Source organism: Delphinapterus leucas, chromosome 7, assembly GCF_059928025.1.
Source record: "Delphinapterus leucas isolate spDelLeu-1000000601 "Yukka" chromosome 7, BTC_Dleu_Yukka2, whole genome shotgun sequence".
NCBI lineage: Eukaryota > Metazoa > Chordata > Mammalia > Artiodactyla > Monodontidae > Delphinapterus > Delphinapterus leucas.
In genome coordinates this window covers 103,981,760-104,005,945 of record NC_143135.1, presented here as the reverse complement: position 1 = coordinate 104,005,945, position 24,186 = coordinate 103,981,760, and the positions used below count along the sequence as shown (strand labels likewise).

Genomic DNA, 24,186 nt, shown 5'->3' with positions numbered 1-24,186 from the left:
ATTCTCAGAATAGAAACCTTGCACATAGTAAATGTGCAGTTATATATTGCATATGCATTTTACATATTTTGTACACTATATATTTTATAGATTGCTGATATATGTCTATGTATATGGAATACGTATATCCTAATATTATCCTCTTTTCTTCTGATGTGCATTATTTACCTACCATGATGCCCACCTGTTTCATACATATTACTCACTGTATACATATTTCCTCCTTGGCATCTATCTCCTATGTAATGTGTTTTTATATTCTAGTTTCTTCTATGTAAGTTGTGTATCTTGTACTTCATATATCTCTTTTCATTCAGACTTTCTAAGATTTTAACATTCACATTTTCTAATTCCTTAATTGTTCTTGAAAAACGTGATTCTTAATAGTGTTCTTTCATGTGAATGAGCCATATGTTATATAAACCTTTCCCCTAATTTGCCTATTTAATCTGTTTGTATGGTGGGAGTTTTTCTCCAATTTTGAACACTGCTATGAGGACCATCCATTTACCTGAATCTTTTAGGGAATCAAGGTTATTTTTTTGGATAAAAATCTAGGAATTCTTGGAAATCAAAAGATCTTAAAAGTTTCTTCCCAACATAAAGCAGTTTTCAACTTGTATCTATAAGGTATATGCAGTGTATACTCTGCTAAACATGAAATGCTCACTTCATGGCACTCTGACTAAAATTCCCCCTTAGGTTTTAAAAAATCTTTACAATTAGATGTAAAGATTTACACTTAGATGTAAATCTTTACAATTAGGTGTGTGAATAAAATGGTGTCTTTTGTTTTAATTTGCATTTCTTTTAAAATACATTTCTGAAGTGCTTTAATCTTTACCTTCCTTCTTCTACTCCTCCGACTCCAAATAATAAAATTTTACGTTGTGTTCTAAATACATTTCTCAAGCTTCCTGTCTCTACATTGTCTCCAGGCCAGCCTCACTTCTGTCTCTGTGTCTTTCCTTATTTAACTTGTACAGAAGAGGGATCAAAAATTACCCCTTTTTTTTTGCCAGCTAGAGTAGATACTCAATGCTATTGATGAGCACAGACTTTGGAGCCAAGCTGACCTGGATTTGATTCCAGCACCGCTTGTCTCTGTAACCTGGGCCAACATTGGCTCTCTCACCCGTAAAATGGGGGATGGTAACACTGTGCTTGTGGGGTCTGTTGTGAGAATCTGGTGAGATTCCCTGTAGAGGCTTCTTGAACAGTGCCTTGAGCTGTTATCTTCCTTTTCTCAAATTCATGTCAGGCTCATCTGAATCTTGAAGCCTTGTATGTTGACCACAATTTAATTTCAAATAATAGTCTTAAACTTCTGTCTCCTGTTCGTTGTCTTTAATACCTCTGTGTTTATCTGACTTGACTTACATTTAAGCTGATCATGCTTTATTTCCCAAAATACTCTGCCCTACTGTTTAATCTCTCTATATATAAAAAATTATTTAAATAAATCACACTTAGAATGTATAAGATAAACCAGGATATTAGGATTTGAAGTAGGCTTTCTATCCCAAGAGCATGTTATTTGTTCAAATATTTTCCCTCTTGGGTACCTACTGGAATTTTTCTTTTAACTCTTTTTAGACTTGTGAAATGTTTTCTTTTACAGAAGAAAAGTTTAAATTCCTTCCTGTTAGCACATGTCTGCTGCAAGTAGAATAGCATAACTTCTTGATAGTATTTGTCTAGAAACTAAATTTTGTGGAGGATTCACTTCACTGGTGTCCCTGAAACTAAATTTCTAACAGGCAGGAGCAAATATTCCTAAAGATTTCTTTAAAACTAAGGCTGTTTCGTTTTCTGAGCCAGTTCTCTCAGAAGCTTTCATTTCTTACTGCATCTGCCTTAGACTTTTTGTCTTAGTATTCTGTAGATGTAATTATCATATATAAAATGTAGAGTCCGTAATATTCTGACAGCTCTGTAGTAGTAATAATATTCGAACGTAATAGGCAGCAAAAAAATTTGCTGGGGTTTTTATGGTTTCTTTTTCCATTTTGCCACTGAAAACTTACAAGTTAATTAGTGGAGCTTTTATGCTGTATACTGATACCTGGTGTTTCTTTTTGTTAATATGTTGTATTTCATTTTCCAGAACGCTGGAGTTCCTAATGAGACACTTGTCTCTTCTAGCTGACTATTGTTCCATCACAAATATGCATGCAAAAAACCTAGCAATTGTTTGGGCTCCAAACCTGCTAAGGTAAGTTGCATTTGACTTATGACCTGAAGTAGAAGCAGAGTGACTTTAAATAAAAGTAATTCATCAGTGTTCCTTAAGGATAATTTTTTTAAATTAATTAATTTATTTATTTATTTATTTTTGGCTGCGTTGGGTCTTTGTTGCTGCGCGCGAGCTTTCTCTAGTTGCGGCCAGCGGGGGGGCTACTCTTGGTTGCAGTGCGCAGGCTTCTCATTGCGTTGGCTTCTCTTGTTGTGGAGCACGGGCTCTAGGCGTGTGGGCTCAGTAGTTGTGGCTCGAGGGCTTTAGAGTGCAGGCTCAGTAGTTGTGGCACGTGGGCTTTGTTGCTCCGCGGCATGTGGAATCTTCCTGGACCAGGGCTTGAACCCGTGTCCCCTACATTGCCAGGCGGATTCTTAACCACTGTGCCACCAAGGAAGTCCAAGGATAATTTTTAAAAGTAAAACTAATATGTTGTTTTTATGAGCATCTTCCTAAAACAGGCAATCGGGGTTTAGCCAAGGCACTGTAAAAGTATGCTTTCTTCCTCTGGTTTGTCTGTGATTTACACATAAAGCGAAAAGTAATGCTCTTTAAGACTGCTGTTTTGGGGACCCTGTGATGGTAATGTTGTTTACCCCACAGATCAAAACAGATAGAATCGGCCTGCTTCAGTGGGACAGCAGCTTTCATGGAAGTGAGAATTCAGTCTGTCGTTGTTGAGTTCATCCTCAATCATGTTGACGTCCTTTTCAGTGGGAAGATCAGCGCGGTCATTCAGGAAGGGGCAGGTATGGCTCTAACAGATGTTGTTCACTACCAGGAACATGTATTAAAACCTCTACCAGATTGGGAAACTGCATTTCTTATCTCAATTTAATAAATCTGTCTTAGTAGAAAGCAGCTAATTTATATCTGTTCCCCAAAATGCACAATATAACAGTTATTTTGTATGTTTTTAGTGATTACTAAGTATTAGACCTATCACGATCTAAGTTCAGGGCCCATAAAAAATGTATCATGTCACCTATTATTGATGTATATAAAGGTGTAATGTAGAGCAGCAGAAGTAAAATTCCTTCCAAAACTAAAAATACATGAATGATACTAGGCCTTGCCTAGAATCTTTTAAGAAAAGAAAATAGTTAAATTACTTAAGGAATTTTATATTTATATCTATCACTGTTAATAACCTGGTATGTAATCTTCTATTCCTCACTTAGTATAAGGCTGTATTACTTTTACCATTTAAAAAACTTAATGAAGAAAATATAAAACAACACAGAAAGGGAGATAGATGGATGGACAGATAAGCAGATTGTTATATACACCCAGAGATATTTATATCTTTCCCCCCCGCCCCCGTGTCATGAAGTTTGACTCTCTTCATTGCTTTTTTTTGTTTCCAAAGCTTCTCTATCAAGACCCAAGTCCCTGCTGGTTTCATCTCCATCCACCAAACTGCTGACACTGGAGGAGGCCCAGGCACGAACACAGGCTCAGGTCAATTCTCCAATTGTGACTGAAAACAAATATATCGAAGTAGGAGAAGGACCTGCTGCACTTCAGGGAAAATTTCACACCATAATTGAGTTCCCACCTGAAAGGTAAAATTCATTTAGTCCTCCTCAAAAATGTGCATTTCGTGGCTATTTGTAATTTTCTTTTCTTTTACTTTTGCATTTTAGTATTACTATATTGATTCTGTGCCAGTCCCAGAAAGACCTGTTCCTTCGACTCCGGATGTTACCTCATAGGGGCTGATGTGAATGATTCTCGAAAAGCATTACAACATCATGTCATTGTTGGAAAGGAGAGGAAAGTCTGCTGTACAGGGAATATTGTTAGGAAAATGATACATTTCCTCTATGTAGGGTGTCATTTTCTCTCTGAAATATGTTGTTGAGAAATTTGTTGAGAAATAAACGTTGCGACAGCTTATTCAAAAAACAGTGAATGGCTGATGGCGTGGCATGGGTTCCCACCGAGTTCACAGTAGACCAGTGCTCCTCGCAGCGCATCTCCCGACTGCCGGGTCATTCTTGGCCAGCCCCAACCCCAGACCCACTGCACCAGAACTCTGGGCTGGGGTCCCGCAGTCAGTCTTTTATCAGACCTTCCAGGTGGTTCTGATGTGTGACAAAGTTTGAGAACCGCTGCTGTTCACTCTCTCAGTGTCCTTTCCAGCTCCTATTCTCTGTTTCTCTAAAGAAATGGTAATAACACGGTTTTTATATCTTCTTTACTAAGTTACTGTGGGAAGACTAATGTATGTGAGTTAATTTTGACCTCGGGTTACTGCTTTGGCTATTACATAGGAATGTGAAAACTTCAACTCCGTGGATTTGGATAGTACTAATGAAAGTTGAGAACTTATTTCCGCATGTTAGTATACTTCTCTAAATTCCTTTCATTTCCCTTGACAATAGTAAGTTAGAACATCTTTGTCATTCTAAGTTTATCTTCAGTTTCTTGAATTTACATGATACCTCTGTAATTTTCTCAAAAACCCCTTTATAGAATAGTAATCAAGAGTGTCGATGTTGGGATACAGATAGACCTGGGTTCCAACTCTGACTGCATTATTTACTAGTTTTACAACATTAAGGAAGTCACTTCAACTTCTTAGTGTCATAATTTCCTCAGTTGTAAAATGAGAATAATAATACCTCATACGGTTTTATATAACTTAAATGAGATACTACATATACAGTTAGCATAGTGCCTGGCATTCAATATATGTTAGTTATTTTTCTTAATACTTTTCTTTTTTGGCTTAATTCTCTTTCCTCACAGCTAAAAGCATTTTCTTCAACTCTATTTTATTTTTGGAGTTTTAATATTTTCTATTCCCAAATATGTCTTATTCTCACTTATTTCATGGATTGTGAGGTTAGATCCAAATATGAAAATCTGTATAAAAGTTATCTTTGTGAAACTAGTTACTACTATTAAAGTTCATAGATTTAATTTTCATTTCCTGCTTTATTTAGCTGCGCAGCTCAGCCGCACTGAGTAGAGTGAGCTCTGTGGAAGGTGGAGGTTTACTGTGTCAGCTGGGCCTCATCCAGGCTGCTTGGTTCTTTCCATCATTTACTCATTGTCCATAAGTAAAGGTAGCCGCCCCTTGGGTATCTTTATACAGATTATTTTCTCTCATAGGAGGAGGCCTCAAAATAAAATGAAAAAGTCTCCTGTGGGCAGCTGGCGTTCCTTTTTCAACCTGGGGAAATCATCATCTGTTTCTAAACGAAAGTTGCAGCGCAATGAGAGTGAGCCTTCAGAGATGAAAGCCATGGCTCTGAGAGGTCAGTGCGCCACGCCCTCCCTTCTCTCTGCGCTGTGGGAGCAGCTTGCCTGCAGGGCCACGCTTCCCAGCCTGTCAGGCGGCTCTTCTCTCACTCAGACGCAGACTCACCACATCGTTATAACAGGCCTTAACAGGAGGCGTCCTAGTTGTGTTGTTACACGTGAATTGTCTTCTTTTACCAGTGTTTTATTCCCAAATACATATTATATGTAAGTGTGTAGAAGTTCCCAATTCCTTTGGAAACCATATAGATAATATGTAGTGTAAATGTGTTTAAAAATTCACAATATATTTGTAATGTAGTTTGTGTATTGTTGGGAATAAAAAATACCTGCTGTGGTATTTAAACTTACTAGCCTACATATTTATAGATTTTAAAAATGACAAAATCATATTTCAACATGCCTCTAAGGGTTTATAAGTCTTATAACCAAAGAAGGTATCTTTTTACCAGATGATTCATTGATGAGAGTATCTTATGGGATAGATAAATCTATTACTGTGTTGTTGAAAGTACTGCCCTTTTAAAAATCATTTAAATCTACTGATGTTAACAGGTTCTGAATCTAGGAAGGAAAGTAGTGCTTACTTCTTGGGTAATGTTAGAAATACAACATTCAGTTCATTTAATTCATCATTCATTCAGTTTGCAATCATGTACTAAGCAAGTGCTAGATATTTTGATAGCAGCTTCTGCGGATAGAAAGAAAATTAAGACACCGCCCCTGCCTTCCATGTCTTATGTGGGACATCATATGTGTAAGAAAATAAATTTCATGCAGAATCATAGCTATTGAAATAGAGGCTTATGTGAGGTATTTATGGCAAGAATTGTCAGTTCATGTGGGGAGAGGAAAGAGAACCTTGACTTGGGTTCTGAAGGATAAGTAGGGATTCACCTGATCAACAAGGGACTGAGAAAGGTATTTCAGGAAGTGGGAGCAGAGTGTGTGCTGGTGTGTGGAACAGGGAGCCATGACGAACGTGGCTGGTGGGATGGTACACAAAGAGGTTCCAGTTCTTAGGGGCCCGGGAAGCTTGCTGGAGTTTTGGTTTTGTCCTGCATTCCTTGTGGCGGGGGGTCATTGAATGGCTTTGTTACGGAGTCCAAGCTCGCTCTGCTTGCTGCACGACAGCGGGCCAGTAAATCAGAGACGAGGTATTGAGGCAAGGAATACGGCCGCAGACCGAGAAGATGGCAGACTAAAGTCTCAAAATAACCATCTCATCGGGGGTTTGGATGCCAGCTTCTTTTATGTATAGCACAGAGAGGGGGAGGAGATGAGGAAGTAAAGTAAAAAGGCCGTAAGTTTTGCATGTATCACCTGGAATGGCCAGCCTCGGGGAGGGGACGTGTTAATTTCTTCTTTCTTGCAGCCATCCCCAGGTGGACAGGGTCCGGATGTTTCCCTGAACAAAGGCACTTTGGTTTAACCTTCAGGCAGAGGAGCAGGGTTCCCCGAGGCAGGCCATTACGTATAGACAGTATCTTTTTAGTGAACCAAAGTAGCGGAGAGCAAAGGTTAAAGTGAAAGAAACAGATCCAACATGTAGTCCCGGTTTGTCTCTTCCCTGTTACACCTTCAGTATATAACATGATCGGGTTTGGGTTTAAGAAAGATGACTTTGGCAACAGCATAGGGAATATATGGGAAGAGGACAAGACCTGGAGACTGGACAGTAAATCAGGAGACACTTCAAATTGTGCAGGCAAGAAACGATGAGTGTCTGGAATAAGCAGTGGCCATGGGAGTGGGAAATAGATCGGAGAAGTGTTCAGGAAGCTGAATCTACAGGGTGGGTGACCAAATGGTGGTGAAAAACGAGGAGGATAATTTTCAGGTTTTGATTAAACGGTAAGGGAGTTGGTGGTGCCATTATGCCTGTAGGGAACAGTAGGTTGGGGAAGAAAAATAATGTGTTAATTTTGGACATAGTGAGTTGGACCTGCCCAAGAGGTGATTAATAGTATAGATCTGGCATTCAATAAAGGGGTTTAATCTAACTAGAAATGCAGATTTGAAAGTCATCAGCAAACCAAGGGTGAAAACCCTAGGGATGTATTCTATGGCCAAAGGAGAGCCCGTTGAGTGAGGGAAGCGAGTTGGGGCCTGTTGAGTTGGGAAGCGAGTTGAGTTGGGAAGCGAGTCCTGGAGAAAAGCAGTGTTTAGAGGGTGGAGAAGGCAGAGCTGTCATGAAAGGAGAGTGAGAACAAACGGTGCCTAGGCAGGGAACAAAAGCTGGGCGCCAGCAGCGGAAGTCAGGGAGGAAGGGCTTACAAGGAAGTGTCAGCAGCCTTGAGCACTGCCAAGAGGCTGAAAGAGGATGAGGATGTTTAACAAATAAGATTCAACATGTGTAATTAATTAAATGACCTGTGTTAATTTCCTAGGGCTGCCCTAACAAATTGCCACATATTGAGTGGATAAAAACAACAGGAATTTGTTTCCTCACAGTTCTGGAGGCTAAAAACTGAAATCAGGGTGTCAGCAGGGCCATGTTCCCTCTGAAGGATCCAAAGAATCCTTCCTGGCCTCTTCCAGCTTCTGGGGACACCTGGTATTCCTTGGCTTGCGGTGGTTCCACTCCAGTCCTGCCTCCATCTTCACGTGGCTTTTGCTCTGTCTCTCTGCATCTTTTCTTCTTAAAAGGATACCAGTCATTGGATTTAGGGCTCACCCTAAATCCAGCTTTGTTGCTGAAATATCGGCTTCCCTGTGCACCGATGCCAAACAGAAATATGGAGACAGAGATTTTGGAGGAAGAGAGAGATGGCTTTATTTTTCTGCCAGGCAGAAGGGAAGACACAGCAGGCTAGTGCCTCAAGAGCTGTGCCCCCCTGTCCTGGGGAATTACAGGGGTTCTTATAGGTGGAACTCCCAAGGATAAGTGATAGGATCAAAGTGGTGAAGGTCTTGCATTCTTCTTCTTCTTCCAGTATCTTAAACCAGTCACTGCTGGCGTCAGGCAGCCTGTTAATTGGGTCCGTTTGTCTCTGGGTTATCAGCCTGCGACCTTCTTTCTGAAATGTAAACAGCTACAAGGGGTGATTTGCTACAAGAGAACGCAGCAGAGAGTAAATGCCAGGTGCAGGGTACAGTTCATATGGAATCAGAGAGTAAATTAGCTTTGTGAAGGACACGTCTAGCTACAAGTATTTGTTAGTAGTAACAGCTAAAGAATAACCAGGATTGCTTAACTCTTTCAGGGCTGTTTATGCTGTTTCCCCAGCCTGTTCATTGTTGCTTATTTCTCTTGTTTATCAGAAAAGTCTCATTTCTATTTTCACTGCAACAGTATGAGATCATCTCAAGACATACTGATCTTTAGGAAATATAAAAGCAAGTTTTAAAACTCATCTCTATTCTCAAGTTCATAATCCTTCAGAAAAGATTTTTCACATAGGAAACCACTTGAGAACGGTACAACACATTATAAAATACAATGCAAAACTGAATATGGTTGCAAAAATAGAATTACTCTCGGAAGTTAAATATATGCACAGAAAGCACTGCTCCCTTCCAGTACGTATGTAGCGGTGAGTGAAGGCTGACGCTGTTTGGTTTCGACTCCCCAGGCGGCAGGGCAGAAGGGACCTTGCGCTCAGCTAAGAGTGAGGAGTCTCTGTCTTCTCTCCACGCAGCCGACGGTAAGACTAAAGCATCAGTGGTTTTCTTCCAGAATGTATTTCATAAAAGGACACACAATTAAGTATATTTTATAAGTACATGCTTAATAAATAGGCTATAGACTATGATTTCCTAAAGATACTAGTATCTGTTGATATTTAGCATTGTCCATTGATGTTTTAATATGGTAACAGTCTTTAATTTCGTCACTTTTGACATGATTGCTATTCAATTTACATAAAAATAGGTGAGTGTTTTAAGTTAACCATTTATATTTATTAAGGCCCAGTGGAAAATGGCGTTAATAGTATTTCTTTAAATTTCACAATGAGAGCACAATGTTTGTTACAAAGTGCAAAATTAAGCAGTTTTGATGTTTAGAGCAGCAGTCTTTTGTCTTGCAAGTTTAACCTGAGGTTAAATCTCATACGTCACTTTGGCTAGAGGCAGCCCTCACTATCTGAGGATGGTTAGCACCAGGAGAAGGCAGCTTAAAGTGAATCTGCTTAAAATGGGGACCAAAATTTTATGGCAAATAGTACAAAAAGATTTGATTGCAACTTGAAGAACAAAACGTAAAACTTTTGAAAATAACTTCTTCGCTTCCGTTTAGGATAAATTGGGTTATAGTTGCAACTCTGTACTAATTTTTAGAATGAACAAAGATTACTTCCATGTTGACTTGGAGGGAGGTAGAACTTTTTTGACAAAACCATGTAGTTTAGCAAATAGGACATCCTCCACATCGTGTTTGGCTTGTGCAGCAGTATGATAAAAAAAAAAAAGGCACTTGTTGCAAAAATAATCAAGAGCTGCATTGATTTCCCACGGACTTTTCTTAATCCATTGGTATTGAAATTGTGCTCTTTTGAAGTTTCCTGGGGTGTCTTCCTTCTGGTCAACTTTCTCATCCTCATTTATAACTTCTAACTGCCAGGTCCTCATTGACCAATGGCTCTGCTTGCGATTCAACAAATCCTCGCATTTCACTTCAGTTGGGTGTCTGACATCTTACTGGTTTTCCAAGATTTTCCATTTCACTGAAGTCAAGAGAATGGTTCACAAAAACAATGCAGTGGGCTGGGTAGGTGCTTGATTTAAGCAGCAAATAGTATTTGAGTAGGGATTAATTTTATAAGTGGTCAGCACATTAGCGGATGTGTTTGTGTTAAGACAGTGCCTCTTTATAGTACATTTTCACTATGGCAATCCTAATCATTGTAATAGAATAACGAGATAGAGGACTTCTTTTACCAGTTAGACGTTTAGCAGTATCATAAAATCAGGTAATACTCTACCACTCTTAAGGCCTCTCCTTGAGAAACTTAAAGCCTGTTCTTGTTAAAGAAAAAAAATACTATTTTTAAGTATTTGAAAGGAATCCTTTACTAAATATATGTAAACACTTTTTTTTTTTTTTGAGAAGTTCAATTTTGTAGTAATTTGGGTATGAGGATTTTTCCTCAGAAAAACAAACAGAAAACCCTTTTTGCTATTGTATATCCAAAGTACCATTTAAAGTGGTTAGTTCTACCTCACAAATCATGTGTGAGGTCAGTGATAAAATCAGACAAAAAGAAATGAAAAACTTGGGCAAAGTCACAAGAGTCAGTGTTGGGCTAGTAATAGAATCTAAGAGTTTTGAGTCCTTTTTCCTGTTGAAACCATCAAATGCATTCTTCCTCTGATTGTATCAGATGTGTTTGTTACTTAGCATTTGCTTTGGGAGTTCCATCTGTGTGCCCCAAGAGACAATTATGTTTTCTTACTCTACATGGTATGTTTCTGCTGTACTGAGTAGATGATTTCTCACGGCACCGTGTATCCTATGACATTCATACTCTGATATTGTATCCATTTTTACCAGGTGATTCCAAGCTGTTCCGACCCAGAAGACCCAGATCTAGCAGCGATGCCCTGAGTGCCTCTTTTAATGGAGAGATGCTGGGGAACCGCTGTAATTCCTACGATAATCTGCCTCACAACAATGGAAGTGAGGAGGAAGTAGGGCTGCTGCACATTCCGGCTCTCGTGTCTCCTCATTCAGCTGAGGATGTTGATCTGAGCCCACCAGACATCGGGGTAGCCAGCCTGGATTTTGATCCGATGTCATTTCAGTGCAGTCCTCCTAAGGCCGAATCAGAATGTCTGGAGAGTGGGGCTTCCTTTTTAGACTCATTGGGATACTCCAAGGATAAACAGGGTACCAACAGAAAGGACACAGAAGCAGGTGGTAGCCAGTCTCAGACTCCAGGAAGCACTGCAAGTTCTGAACCTGTCTCACCTCTTCAGGAGAAACTGAGTCCATTCTTTACCCTGGACTTGAGCCCAACTGAAGAGAAACCATCTAAGCCAGCCTCGTTCACTGAAAAGGTCGTCTATGCTTTCTCTCCAAAGATTGGACGGAAATTAAGCAAATCCCCCTCTCTGAACATATCTGAGCCAATTTCAGTGACCCTTCCCGCTCGGGTGTCGGAAGTCATCGGTACCGTCGCAAACACAGCAGCCCAGAATGCACCTTCTCCAGCTTGGAACAAAAGTGGCGAAGAAAGTGATGTCATAAATAGATCCCCCACCCAGGTAGTAAAGATAAAAGCAAACGAGAGAGAGGCCCAGGAAGGGTGTGAGTCTGAAGTCCAGCCCCTGGACCAGGTGGCTGCTGCAGACGCAGACCCGCCAGGGAAGGAGGAGCCTGCCTCAAGCAGTCAGAGTAAGGCTGTACCTTCTGGACAGACTCAGACAGGTACCATTTGTTTTCCTCCATTCTTTCTTTAAGCTAAGAGGGATCTTCAATCCCGTGTGCCAACTGTGCCTTTTAAGAGAAATTTACTCCACAGCTAGCCTTTAATCAAACAGAATGTTTTTCTAGGTGGTGCTGATGGCTCAAAGCCCTAAATTAAAATCAGTCAAACAGAAAATCCCCCAAAGGGCCAGTGGTCCTGCTTCAAACCTTCATAAAGTCCCCTTATCTCCTTGGACAGTCAGAATTCCTGGATAATTTTTGCACAACTTCGTAGCTCTTGATTCTGTTTTCTCTTCTGATAAAATACCTAAATTATAGCCTTACAAGTTAACCAGCCAGCCTACACCGTCAAATATAAAAACTATTCTTAATGACAATCTGCAAGCACTTGAAGCTTGTTTTTTAAGCAATCTTTTCTGAGCCAGGTGAGGGACCTGCTTCACCCCCATCTCTGTAGCAATCCAAGAGGAGATTGCAATCTTAAACACTCTTTTGTTTTAGTTTTCCTTCTGAACCAGATGTGTTTTCTGCAGCATTTGCATGTGGGATAGAAGATCGTGGATTGCCATTTTGAAATATGGAAGGCACCCATTTTTTTAGTGATGAAATGGGGAGTGTTTGGCTTTCCGTATAGGATAACACAAGCTACCTTTTCACTTTCATTTTTTTTCCCAATTTCCCACCAGGAGCAGATACCCATGACCCCCCTCAGGATTCCGTTCCTGTAAGTTCAGTCTCTCTTATCCCACCACCACCGCCTCCGAAAAATGCTGCCCGCCTGTTGGCGCTGGCCTTAGCTGAGTCTGCACAGCAAGCCTCGACCCAGTCATTGAAGAGACCGGGCGCTTCCCAGGCTGCTTGTACACATTATGGAGACACAGCAGTGGCTGCGACTGAAGAGAAACTGCCTACTGCCTACTCTAGTGCTACCTTAGATAAAGCCTATTTCCAAACCGATAGGCCAGCTGAGCAGTTCCACCTCCAGACCAAGGCCTCCGGAAACTGTGACCAGCCAGCACCGGATACGGCAGCTACTGGGGTTTATACCCATTCCAGCGCCACTGAATCTGGGGAGCATCGACACCCAGCAGACATACCAGGCGATCAGCCGCCTCGAATCTATTTATCTGGGGACCCAGAAAAGGCCAGAGTCACTTCAGTTCCCTTAATAGATTCTGAGTCTGATGTTCACATAAGTTTCGCTGAAGACCAGTCTGTGAAGACCAGTATGCCGACTGTCTCCTTTGTGGGCCAGGATCAGCTTCGTTTCTACAGTGGAGACCAGCCTCCTTCTTATCTTGGTGCAAGTGTGGATAAGCCCCTTCACCCTTCAGAACTTGCAGACAGAGCTCCCGCACCTTCTAATTTGCCTAGGGACAAAATCTACCCTCCTCCTGGGTCCCCTGAAGAGAATACCAGCACAGTCCCCGTGGCCTACATGACCACTGCTCCAGCAGCAGCTGACTTGAGCGCCAGGGAAGCCAACTGGGATGTGGTCGAACAGCCCAGCACAGCCGGGTTCACCGCTGCCACCCTCCAGCGCGGTCACAGAACTAATCGTCCCCTCCCCCCGCCTCCTTCCCAGAGACCCTCAGAGCAGCTCCCAGTCCTGGGGCAGGTACAAGCCGCAGCCAGTATAGGACTAAACAACGCCCACAAGGTAAGAAGGGGGGAAGTCAGTGAGATGAAATGTGTATTTTTCCGAAGGTATGTCACTCTCCAGCAGGGTGTGTTGTTACCTTGAGTGAGATCTGACATCTGCCTTTAAGTCCTGTGGCAGGTTTCCATGAAACATTTCCCGGTTGAGGTTGGGATCTGCCTTTATTGTGATGCTGGTTTTCCTCTGAAAAAGGAGTGGTTACTCGATGGCTCTAGTTTAACGATACCTGCTCCCTCTAGTTCCTAAGCATGTAGGTAGTTTCTTCATAGAGATACGAAGAGATTGTGAACAAACGAGTCAAGCTGGGCCTTAGGTGTCAGGGTTGCAGGGTTTTCCCGGCTCCATCACTGATCCATTGTGGCTCTGGGCAAGTCGTCCAACCACCTCTGCCAGTTACTCACATCTGCACTACCAAAGCGCTGTATTCTCAGGACACTTGAAAGACTTTCTGCCTTACAGACTTTTTAGCAATATCAGAGATGACAGTGTCTTAGGACTTGTTATTTTCTCAGCATTAACCAGCAGATTGTTCTATAGTTAAGCACCTGTTTTGATGAGAGAATGTTACACGCAGAATGATAAGGGTTTTTGTCGTCACCTTGAACTAAAAGGACTTCATATCTAGTCTTCTGTGCGGGATGCTCTTTCTAGTGGCTGCTTCTCAAGGGGAGCATGTTTGCAGCCCTGCAGTGAGGACCACGTTTGGCTTCTGCTGCCACAGACCAGCTGGAGCACAAGGAGGGAGGGAGAGACAGGGACTGTTGGATGCCACCTAGACGAGTCCCTTTCTGTCCTTCCCTGGACTGGGGGCTAAAAACTGTCCACTGGGCAGCCGTGAGTCACTTTAAAAACCTCTCCAGATAGAACCAATGCTTCTTGTTTAACAGAATGTTCTTGGTGTTGAGACTGAGCTGCATAGATAGACAGGGTGTATGTTTTTAAGCCTGGTGGTTATTTGGCTAAACTTCTGTTTGGTCTGCACAGTAAGACAGTGTCATGGGCCACCTCATCTCACGTTGAAAACTATCATAAATGAGAACAGCTCTCCAAAGATGGGATGGCTGCTACACCAGATGGCCACACAGGCCTTCTTTCCGTGGCAGTGGGGACAGGTCGGTCTCTGTCCTGTGCAGTGTATCCGCACAGCTTGGGAAATTTCAAGCTGCTGCCCCAATGGCCTCAACTTGTGAGTTTAATAGCGTTTGATTCCATAGAGGGGAGCAGAAAAGACAAACTCACACTGTTATCATCTTTCAATAGGTTCAAGGAGTAGTTCTGGCTCCAGAGAGGCCGCCTGAACCCAGAGCCCTGGGTGACCCCACGCCTGTCCTGGCCGGCGACGGTGGGGCCGCCGCGCAGTGTCCCGCCTCTGCGCCCGCTCCCCAGCCCAGCCTTCCCGAAAAGGTGCGGGAAGGTGCCAGGGCCCCCCCACTGCACCTGCGCGGTGAGCCCATCCCCGTGCACTCCTCCTGTGGCTTCCCTACCCCGGGGCCCCCCACCAGGACCATGGAGAATAAAATCGCTGCTGCCATCCACTCCAGCTGCCCAGACACGTCCAGCAGCTCTGGGCACCACACCTTTGTCACGACTTCCTCAGCCTCCGTGGAGGACGTTTTGCCTTTACCAGTCCTTGTCCCACAAGCCAAGCATGCCTCTCAGAAAACTGCGTATTCCACCTTTGCTAGGCCTGATGTCACCACTGATCCCTTTGGTCCAGAAAACTGTTTGCATTTCAGTATGACTCCAAGCTGCCAGCACCGCCCCCAGAGCGTCCCCCCTCATCACGGCAAAGTGGAGCAGCACCAAGCATACGGCTCCAGATCAGAGCCGCCAGCCTCCATGGGTCCTCGTTACAACACGTACGTGGCCCCGGGAAGAAACGTGTCTGGACACCACCCGAAGCCATGCGGCCGGGCCGAATACGTGTCCTCCCTGAGCTCCTCCGTTAGGGGCAGTTGTTACTCCGAAGAAATGCCCCTGTACCCCACCATCCGCAGGGTGCAGTCTCTCCACACCCCTCCGTCGTCCATGATTCGCTCTGTCCCCATTTCGAGGACAGAGGTGCCCCCAGATGATGAACCAGCCTACTGCCCAAGACCCCTGTACCAGTATAAGCCATATCAGTCCTCCCAGGCCCGCTCAGATTATCACGTGACTCAACTCCAGCCTTACTTTGAGAATGGACGGGTGCACTACCGCTACAGCCCCTATTCCAGTTCTGGTCCCTATTACAGCCCAGACGGGGCCCTGTGTGACGTGGATGCCTACAGCACAGTGCAGCTGAGGCCCCTTCACCGCCTGCCCAACCGCGACTTTGCTTTCTACAATCCTAGGCTGCAAGGAAAGAACATGTACGGCTACGCTGCTTTGCCTTCACGTCCCCGGGCCAATGTGACTGGCTCGTTCTCTGCTAATGACCACAGTGTAGTCAACATGCCTCCAGTCGCCGAGGTAAAGCACACTTACACCTCATGGGATTTTGAGGACATGGAAAAATACCGCCTGCAGTCCATCCGGAGGGAGAGCCGTGCGCGGCAGAAGGTGAAAGGGCCTGTTATGTCCCAGTATGACAACATGACCCCCGTGGTGCAAGATGACTTGGGTGGGATCTATGTCATCCACCTGCGGAGTAAATCAGATCCTGGGAAAACTGGACTTCTCTCGGTGGCAGAAGGAAAGGAGGGGCGGCACCCAGCCAAGGCCCTCAGTCCCGAGGGAGATGACCGCCTCTATAGGAAGCATCTGGAGCCGGAGTTCGACAGAGCCCACCACCATGGAGGACACGGCAGTGGGCAGTCAGAGAAGCCGACCCTCCCTCAGAAGCAAAGTAGCCTCAGGAACAGGAAGCTGCATGACATGGGTTGTAGTCTCCCTGAGCACAGGGCACATCAGGAAGCAAGCCATAGGCAATTGTGTGAATCAAAAAACGGGCCACCTTACCTACAGGGAGCCGGCCAGTTAGATTATGGGCCCAAAGGGATTCCGGACACTTCTGAGACAGTCAGCTACCATAACTCTGGAGGGAAATATATTCCATCAGGGCAGGAGTCTCTAAGACTGAACCACAAAGAGGTGAGGCTCCCCAAGGAGCTGGAGAGGCCTCGGGCTAGGCAGATTGCAGCCCCAGAGAAACACTCCAGAGACTGCTGCAAGGAGGGGGAACTCCTCGCGCAGTCAGCAGTCCCACCCCCTAAGCCAGAGAGGAGTCACAGCCTGAAGCTCCACCATACCCAGAACGTGGAGAGGGACCCCGGCGTGCTGTACCAGTACCAAACACACGGCAGGCGCCAGGGCAGTGGGACTGTCGGGCCCCAGTACGATAACCTGGAGGGCTACCACTCCCCGCCCCAGCACCAGCGAGGAGGCTTCGGAGCAGCGGCGATGGGCACGTATGTGCCCCCCAGCTTTCCCCACCCACAGAACAGAACATATGCTACAGCTCTGGGGCAGGGCGCCTTCCTGCCCACAGAGCTGTCCTTGCAGCATTCTGAGACACAGGTCCATGCGGAATGAGCCCCGGGAGCAATAGAGTTGAAGCAGCCTCTGCTGGACAGTGGACTGTTCTATTTTTTTCAGTAACCAAAAAAAAAAAAAAAAAAAAAAAAAAAGCTACAGAACCCCCGACCACATTTAAAAATTAAGAAGAAAAATAAATCACCATCTTTTTCCCCCTTCCCTGCTTCATCACCACCTCTTCCATCTACAAACTGTCATTTTTGTCATTTAAAGATCTGAAAGATTGTACAGCACTGTGTTGAAAATCTCATAAAGAAATTTGTTACAGACCATACTTGCCATATATAAGGGCTGATTTGTAAGAGCCTGAGGACTGCCTTTAACTGAATTTGAGTTTGACTTCGTCCTTCCTAGCATATTCTGTGTCCTTCAGAGCCTGATGCCCACTTCCCTGAAGGTCTTTGTGTGTCCTGTCTGTTCCCACTTGCTTTCCCAGTAGCCATGTCTTGCCTAGAGGGATACCTGTTTTTCTAACTTCATTCCCCCTGTCTTAGAAGGGGCTGTGTGTTATATTAGAGTGGAGAAAAACTTCTCCTTGATCCTTCACATAAGTCTATTGGACATTTAGAAAATTATAACAAAAAAAAAGGAATTAAGACTTTAAGTATTTAATAACCATCACAAAATGTCAGACCACTTAGATCCAGGCTGAACTGTGCTTGTCACACCCTTCCATAGCTGCTCCTCGCAGCGCAGCGGGCAGACGCCTCTCACTGCAGAGGGATTTGTAAGCTAGAATTAAAGAACCTTCTTAGCTGGAAGTCAGTGACCTTTGTTAGTACCAGAAAACGACATCAGTGGTTCTAAGCTGCTGCTGCCTGCCTTCAGTTCTTTTTTTTTATTCTCAGTAATATTTGGTAAATTGTGATCCTAGTGAAATATTTCACACCATTTGTTTTCCTAAAGCAACTTTTGTTTTTCATTTTAAAAAAAATGCATGGTTTGACTGGATAAACACATAATTTATCATGATTACAAATTTACATGTTAATTTGTTTTTTAAACCAGGTGTCCTGGGAATTCTTAAAGTAGCTACAGGTTATCTGTTAGTAAACTGAGCGTTCCTGCAATAACCACTTAGCACAGCCCGTTTCACCTGCTGGAATTCTGGGCAGTGACCGTTTACACCCTGAGGAATGAACGTACTGTTTCTTCCCTCTGTCCTCGTGCGATCACAGTCTTACTGTAATTGCCATCCACACCAGCATTTCAGGTATAGTCCTTACAACGCTGGAGACATGTTAAACATGTTCATACCCAGGGCTTTCTTTTGAAAGTTGCATTCCATTTTCTCAACCCACCTCACCACGTATGCCAGACTAGAAGGCAGTCCTGTATTTATAAAACGAGTTGAGATTGTCATGTCATTCCATAGCTCTTTATAATACTTGATTTTTATACATTCACATGTTTTAAATGCTCAGTTTGTAGAAGATACTAGGAGAATTTCATTCCATTTACTGGATGGTTGCTGCTCTGGCTTTTTAAAACTTGGAATTAACTTTTATTTAGAGCAAAGAAAAATCTTTTAAGAGGCTAAATTCATGCTGCTATTATTGCTGTGAAATTGTATAAAGATTAGGATTCATGCCAGTTTTTTTTAATCTAAAATATCATGTGATTGCATTTTAAGGGTTTATATTTAGAAAAAAAATAAAGTTTTAAGAGCAACACATTTATCTATATGTGGAAATATGCTGTAAGGTTTTCTTTCGTTCCCCCAGAATTGATCAGAGAGATTCAACGAAGATCATGGTAGAAATCCTAAAATTATGGAAAAGGTCTGCAGAAATTCAGACCTCTAGATGAAAAGTGCAGACGCACCTGGTATATAGTCACAGTGTTAGGGAACCTGATAGGATACTTCCATTTAGCACACACACACATCAAGAGCTCTGTGCAGGTATTGGCTCTTCGGTGAATATGCGGCACTAATATTTTTTCAGCCACAGCCATCTTTTTGTCAGTAGGCAATCCATTGTCCCCTTGAGATAATACAAGCCCTGTAAGCTCTCACCAACAGCAGGGAGACTAGGAAGCGGAGCTGGTGTGACCCGGGGATACAGATGGCTTTAGGAACTGAGAGCCTAGAAGGATGTGGCTGAAGGTGTCCAGTTTTAACATTTGTGGGTTTGTCACACACATTATTTACTCCTGAAACGAAGGTCTATTTTATAAATACTAAGGTTAATTCTTGAAGGGGGTTACTTTATTAAAGTGCTATGGGTTTAGAAATGTCAGGTTAATATTTTGAATACAGAATAACGACTCAAATTCCTGGTGTAAGTGTGAAACACAAACTTTAGGTAAAATCTACAGTTGCTGCACTTGGTGTAGGTACAGCCTTAACTCTGGGTTCAGTTATTTGAAGGACTTTGCCAGTATCCTTCCCTTTCTCATATTGTGGGTAGACGGCAGGTCACTGTGATCCGGTTACCTCAGTATAATTCACCTCGTGTGTGACTGCACAGACTGAGTAACTGTGTTGACACGGAGCATATTACGATGAGAATATGGACCTGCCGTATGCATTAAACCCAGAATTTAATTCTGTTGGTATTTTCACAGCCATGTCTCCAGATTTTATACTTTTTGGCAAAATTCTGATACCACAGCTTTGTTTGATTGAAATAAATATTCCCTGGATGTCTGGCCAGAGACTTTGCTAACAGCCCCGGAGATGCCATCTTCTTTCAGTAAATTTCATCTGAGCCTTATCGCTTCCTGTAGTCAGTTTCCTTCCAAACATGCAAGTCCCTGGGGATGGTCTCAGGATAGGGCCTGCACATTTTTATAATGGCAAAGCCTTTTCTAAAAGGGTCAGGTTGAAATATTCTAGGACTAATCCTGTAAAGAAGAGGGACCATTAATGTGAGTGGGGATAGAAGAATAGGCTATCACCACATCTGAAGCAGCAGTAGACACATACGGTGTAAATTGGAAATTTGCCCTTTAGTTTAAAAAAGGAGCCTGCAAAGTCCATATATCTGTTCCCAGCCCTGTCAGTCACCCATTCAATATGTTGGCAAAGTATCGTCTGAGCAGTGTGTGTAAGAAGTAATAATGAAAGCAAAAGGATGTCAGAAAGTTAATTCCAAATGGTTAGAGGCATGTGATTTGTAGTACTGTGTGTGACGGAAATGTCAGGAATGGTATATTTTAACTGTGTGCAAGCTAATGTCAGTGTGCACAGAGGGTCTTTTTTCCTTTTTCGATTAGTGCTGTTAGTGTTCAAAGAATAAAAATGGTTGTTTTACAGTTTAGATTCCAAGGTAGCAAAATCTGATTTTTCAACCATCACCTGCATGAGAGAAGCATCCTAGGAAGTCTTAGATCATACTTCTGAGTTCTTAACTTTAATTTATATAGTGTTTTTTTATGTTTTAATATTTTTGTGAACTGGTGTAAATTGTTAATGCATATAAGCTTGTGTATTTTTGTAAATAGTTTGTGATTTATTTCTTGACCCATATGTAAATATTTAGAGTCTCATTTCTTCAAAAGTTATTTGAAGCTGAGTTGTGGGTTTGGGGTTTTATTTGTTTGTTTCTTTGTTTGTTTTGGATGGGGGTGGGGGGAGAGAAGGGATTTTGTACTCTGATAACCCAGATGGAGATACCTTGTGGTTTAAAGCAAATGTCCCACTGAAAGCAATTCAGATATCAACAAAATTATTTCAGGTTAAAACAGACTTCCTTGTGTATGTGTTTCCTTTTTAACCTAATATGAATTATAACAAAATAGATGGGGTAATTGGGGGTGTTCAGACCAAAAGATTAGCATTTGTATGACACAGACTATTATACCAAAAGGAATATTATTTTATTTGAGGGAAGCGATTTAATGTCTCCTGTTTTTATCTGTCACAGTATGTTGCCTGGCCGAATTTTCACCAGGTAAGATGGTACCTTCAGAACTGCAGAAACCTCGTCCTGCACTGGAGGGTCTGGGCAGGCTTGCTGCACGTAGGGCTGCCCTCAGGCATCTGTGCACTGGCCTGCCGCCTGGCTCCCAAGCTTGCGGTTTCCAGGAGGCTGAATTGGCTTCTTAGGGTTCCCCAGAAGGGGGCTCTGAATAACAACCATATTTCTAAAGATTCCCACACAGCATCTTGGACATCCTGTGTACTTTGCAGAGTGAAATGACCAGAAAAGAATCAACTCCTACACGCAGTCACCTGTGGCCAGGTGGTTTGTGGATAAAGATAAAGCATTCAGATGTGACAGCTGCTGCCAGTAACCCACCTGCCTGATGGGGGTCCAGACGCCTTCCTGTGCCAACGTTCTTCTCAAAAGAAATACTTCATATCAACCAGGACTTTGTGAAGGAAAAAAAACAAAACACTTCAATATTAAGCTATTGGAATCCTAGTTTTCCTACTAGGAATGATAAATTACAAATTATTCTTCATCCTAAAATATTAGGGCCTGTCCCTTTTTGCCAGTAAAAGGGAAGTTGCCCGTTTAGTACAGATGACCCTGGCGTGCCAGCCATCTTTTATATATCTGTGTACCACACTCCAGACCGGAAGCAAGATATAACATCTGCTTTCAATAAACACTCCCAGCCTGAACATGTGTTCCCACGGAAACTGCTCAGATGGGATTAAAGACATGTATGACATCGCCACTGGGTCTTCTACTTAATTTTCTGCAATTCTCAATACCAAGTATTTCATTACCAAATTTCCTTCATACTGATGAAAATACAGTACCTACCTCTTAAAAATGTATATTTATTTGTCACTGAGGAATCAGTGAAGAATACATTGGTGGTGTTTGGGATTTTAGTCATTCATGGTCCTGTGGGAAAAGGCACGCTTTAAAGTGATACTCCCTGTTAACATTAAAACTTGGGGCACCTGCATCCACCTGAAATAAGACATTTTAGTTGCTATGTTTCTCACATAATTGAGAGTGTACCTCTTAAAAAGAAAATTGTGAGGTTTAATTTTTATTTTAAATATTTTAATTAAAGTATTTCCAGAATATATTTCAAACCACAAACTTTGCTGTCAGTATACCTAATGATTCACCATTTACATCTATGGATCACTATACCACAAGATAGTGATACTGTTGGGACACACTGAGATAAAAAGTGTTCGCTTCTATACCAAATGCTCTACCACCACTGTCCTATTATGTTCTTGCAGTTGTTTTTTTTTTTAATTTCCTATATCCTCCTTTTCTTTCTGCTGTCACTGCCTGCTGCTGTCTACGTGGTACCTGTAAAACTTCCTCTAAATAACCATTCAAAATAAATAAGCTTGTCAAACTGGTGAGCAAAACAAATTCTGAACTGGGGCCCTGAAAGATTGGGACTTCGTGTCATCTGTTTTTCATTACTTGGAGCCTCTGATTCTTTTCTCCTAACAAGGTGCTTGGATAGCCGAGTTTCAGAAGGTGAGATGATTATATGAGATGCTTAGAAGGGAGAATAAAACAAAAACTCTTTAAGAGTTCTCCCTGCATTTGACATTTTGTGAGAAAGCTACATGATTAGACAGACCGGCATTTTCCATGTGAATAACTCCCCATAGAGGAATGCTGGCCCACAGAAGACATCCAGCTCCACCATGAACTCCAGTGGGAAGAGAGAAAGGAGTGCCAGGCACATACAGCTTCAGCTGTTATCAAGTCATTCAATTAGTGCCCTTTTTCTTTAAATCTCCTAAAAACATTTTGCAAAACACCCTGAGAATTCTCAGCCACTTGTTCATGTTTCAAACTGGGCAAGAAGTTCTCAAACTTTAGAATCCACGTACAGCACCTGGATAGCCAACTAAACGTAAGATTCCTTGAGCAACCGCCGGACAGTCTGACTCAGTAGGCCTGGGACTGGACTCAGGAATCTACAATTTTAGCAACCACTGTGTGATTCTGGTACAGGTGGTTGAGAAATAACTAGACAGCAGCTGTAATAGGCTTCTCACAGAGGGAATACCGGCTCCAGTTTATAGAGCTTTGCCACTTTTTCGCATTTGCACCTTGGCTCCCCGTCACTTTACTGATGGCTAGAACAGAAGTTTATCATTAATTTCTCTGTCCCCAGTGATTACATACTAAGCCCAGGTTCAATTATTTATAGCAATGACACATAGAAATTAGGTGTAATTGGGCTGACAAGCAATATAGAAAACAATTTAACATTTTCTAAAGCTGGTAAGATGCTCGTGAGCGTCATTAACTCCCATTATATACTTACATAGTCAAGTCTTGGGTGTGAGCCATTCAGGCTGGTCAGGAAGTGTAGTTCACGCATATTGCTATTCAGACAGCCAACTCAAATACTATATTCAGGGGAAACAAATAACTCTTAGAACCAAGTGATCTGCTTTCGCACCAAAACTTTTACAAGAACTACCAGCACATAATTAGCTTATTTGACTTTTTAGTTTCATGTATTTCGTCAGTTGTGGGCAATGGTATGGAAATGTTTTTAACAGCCAATGGTGACACTGCTTACTATCTACAGTGCTAGTCAGTGCTGTAAGCCTTGTACATCTGTTAACTCATTTGTTCCTCATCGGTTTATAGATGAAGCCAAGGCACACAGAGGTTCAACTCTTCACCCACTGTCGTACAGCTGGTAAAGAGTGAAGGAGCTGAGATCCAGACCCAGGCTCTCCTGACACGAGTTTATGCTCTAATAAAAGCAGCCTTTAAGGTTGGGTAATTGAATCCCAACTGCTACTAGTTCTAAAATCCTAAACTGAACTACTGAGTCCTTCTAAAACTGTTTCTAAAACTCATACTAAGCCGTGGCTTCCTCATCTCTAAAATGGGAATAATAATAATATTACCTATTACCTACCCCTTGGGGTTGCTCTGAGGACTAAATTAGGTAATACATGTTCCTAAAGGGCTTAACAAAAGAGCAAGTACCCAATAAAAGTTATCCAGGCTTTGTATTGTGAGATGGTGCAAGACCACACAGCAGTTAAGGGAAAGTTATGTTATGCTTCTACAATTGTATCATTAAGAATTTAATCAGTTGGGTCAACTTTTCTGAAAAACTGGAAGGTTTCGCATAGTTGACATATATCTTGCAGGAAGAGAATCTTGACCAGTAGAGACGCAAGATGTAATTTAGTGGTTAAAAGGAAACTTCAGAGTGAGACTTGGAGTGGGA

At 42.6% G+C, this 24,186-nt stretch overlaps 1 protein-coding gene across 13 annotated transcripts in view; it reads left to right on the top strand.

Moving 5' to 3' along the window:
• Positions 1-22,346, top strand: part of ARHGAP32 (Rho GTPase activating protein 32) — a 269,441-nt gene extending 247,095 nt beyond the window's left edge. For 12 of the 13 annotated variants that reach the window (XM_022556264.3, XM_089915809.1, XM_089915808.1 and 9 more), the window contains 8 exons: positions 2,108-2,215; positions 2,840-2,985; positions 3,606-3,801; positions 5,357-5,502; positions 9,082-9,153; positions 11,001-11,876; positions 12,563-13,536; positions 14,797-22,346. In XM_022556264.3, the coding sequence (XP_022411972.1) occupies positions 2,108-2,215; positions 2,840-2,985; positions 3,606-3,801; positions 5,357-5,502; positions 9,082-9,153; positions 11,001-11,876; positions 12,563-13,536; positions 14,797-17,049 (4,771 nt within the window). In that variant the 3' untranslated portion in view covers positions 17,050-22,346. The remainder of the gene's footprint in view (positions 1-2,107; positions 2,216-2,839; positions 2,986-3,605; positions 3,802-5,356; positions 5,503-9,081; positions 9,154-11,000; positions 11,877-12,562; positions 13,537-14,796) is intronic. The other variant, XM_089915807.1, reaches the window with a different exon arrangement.
• The last annotated feature ends 1,840 nt before the right edge of the window (positions 22,347-24,186 follow it).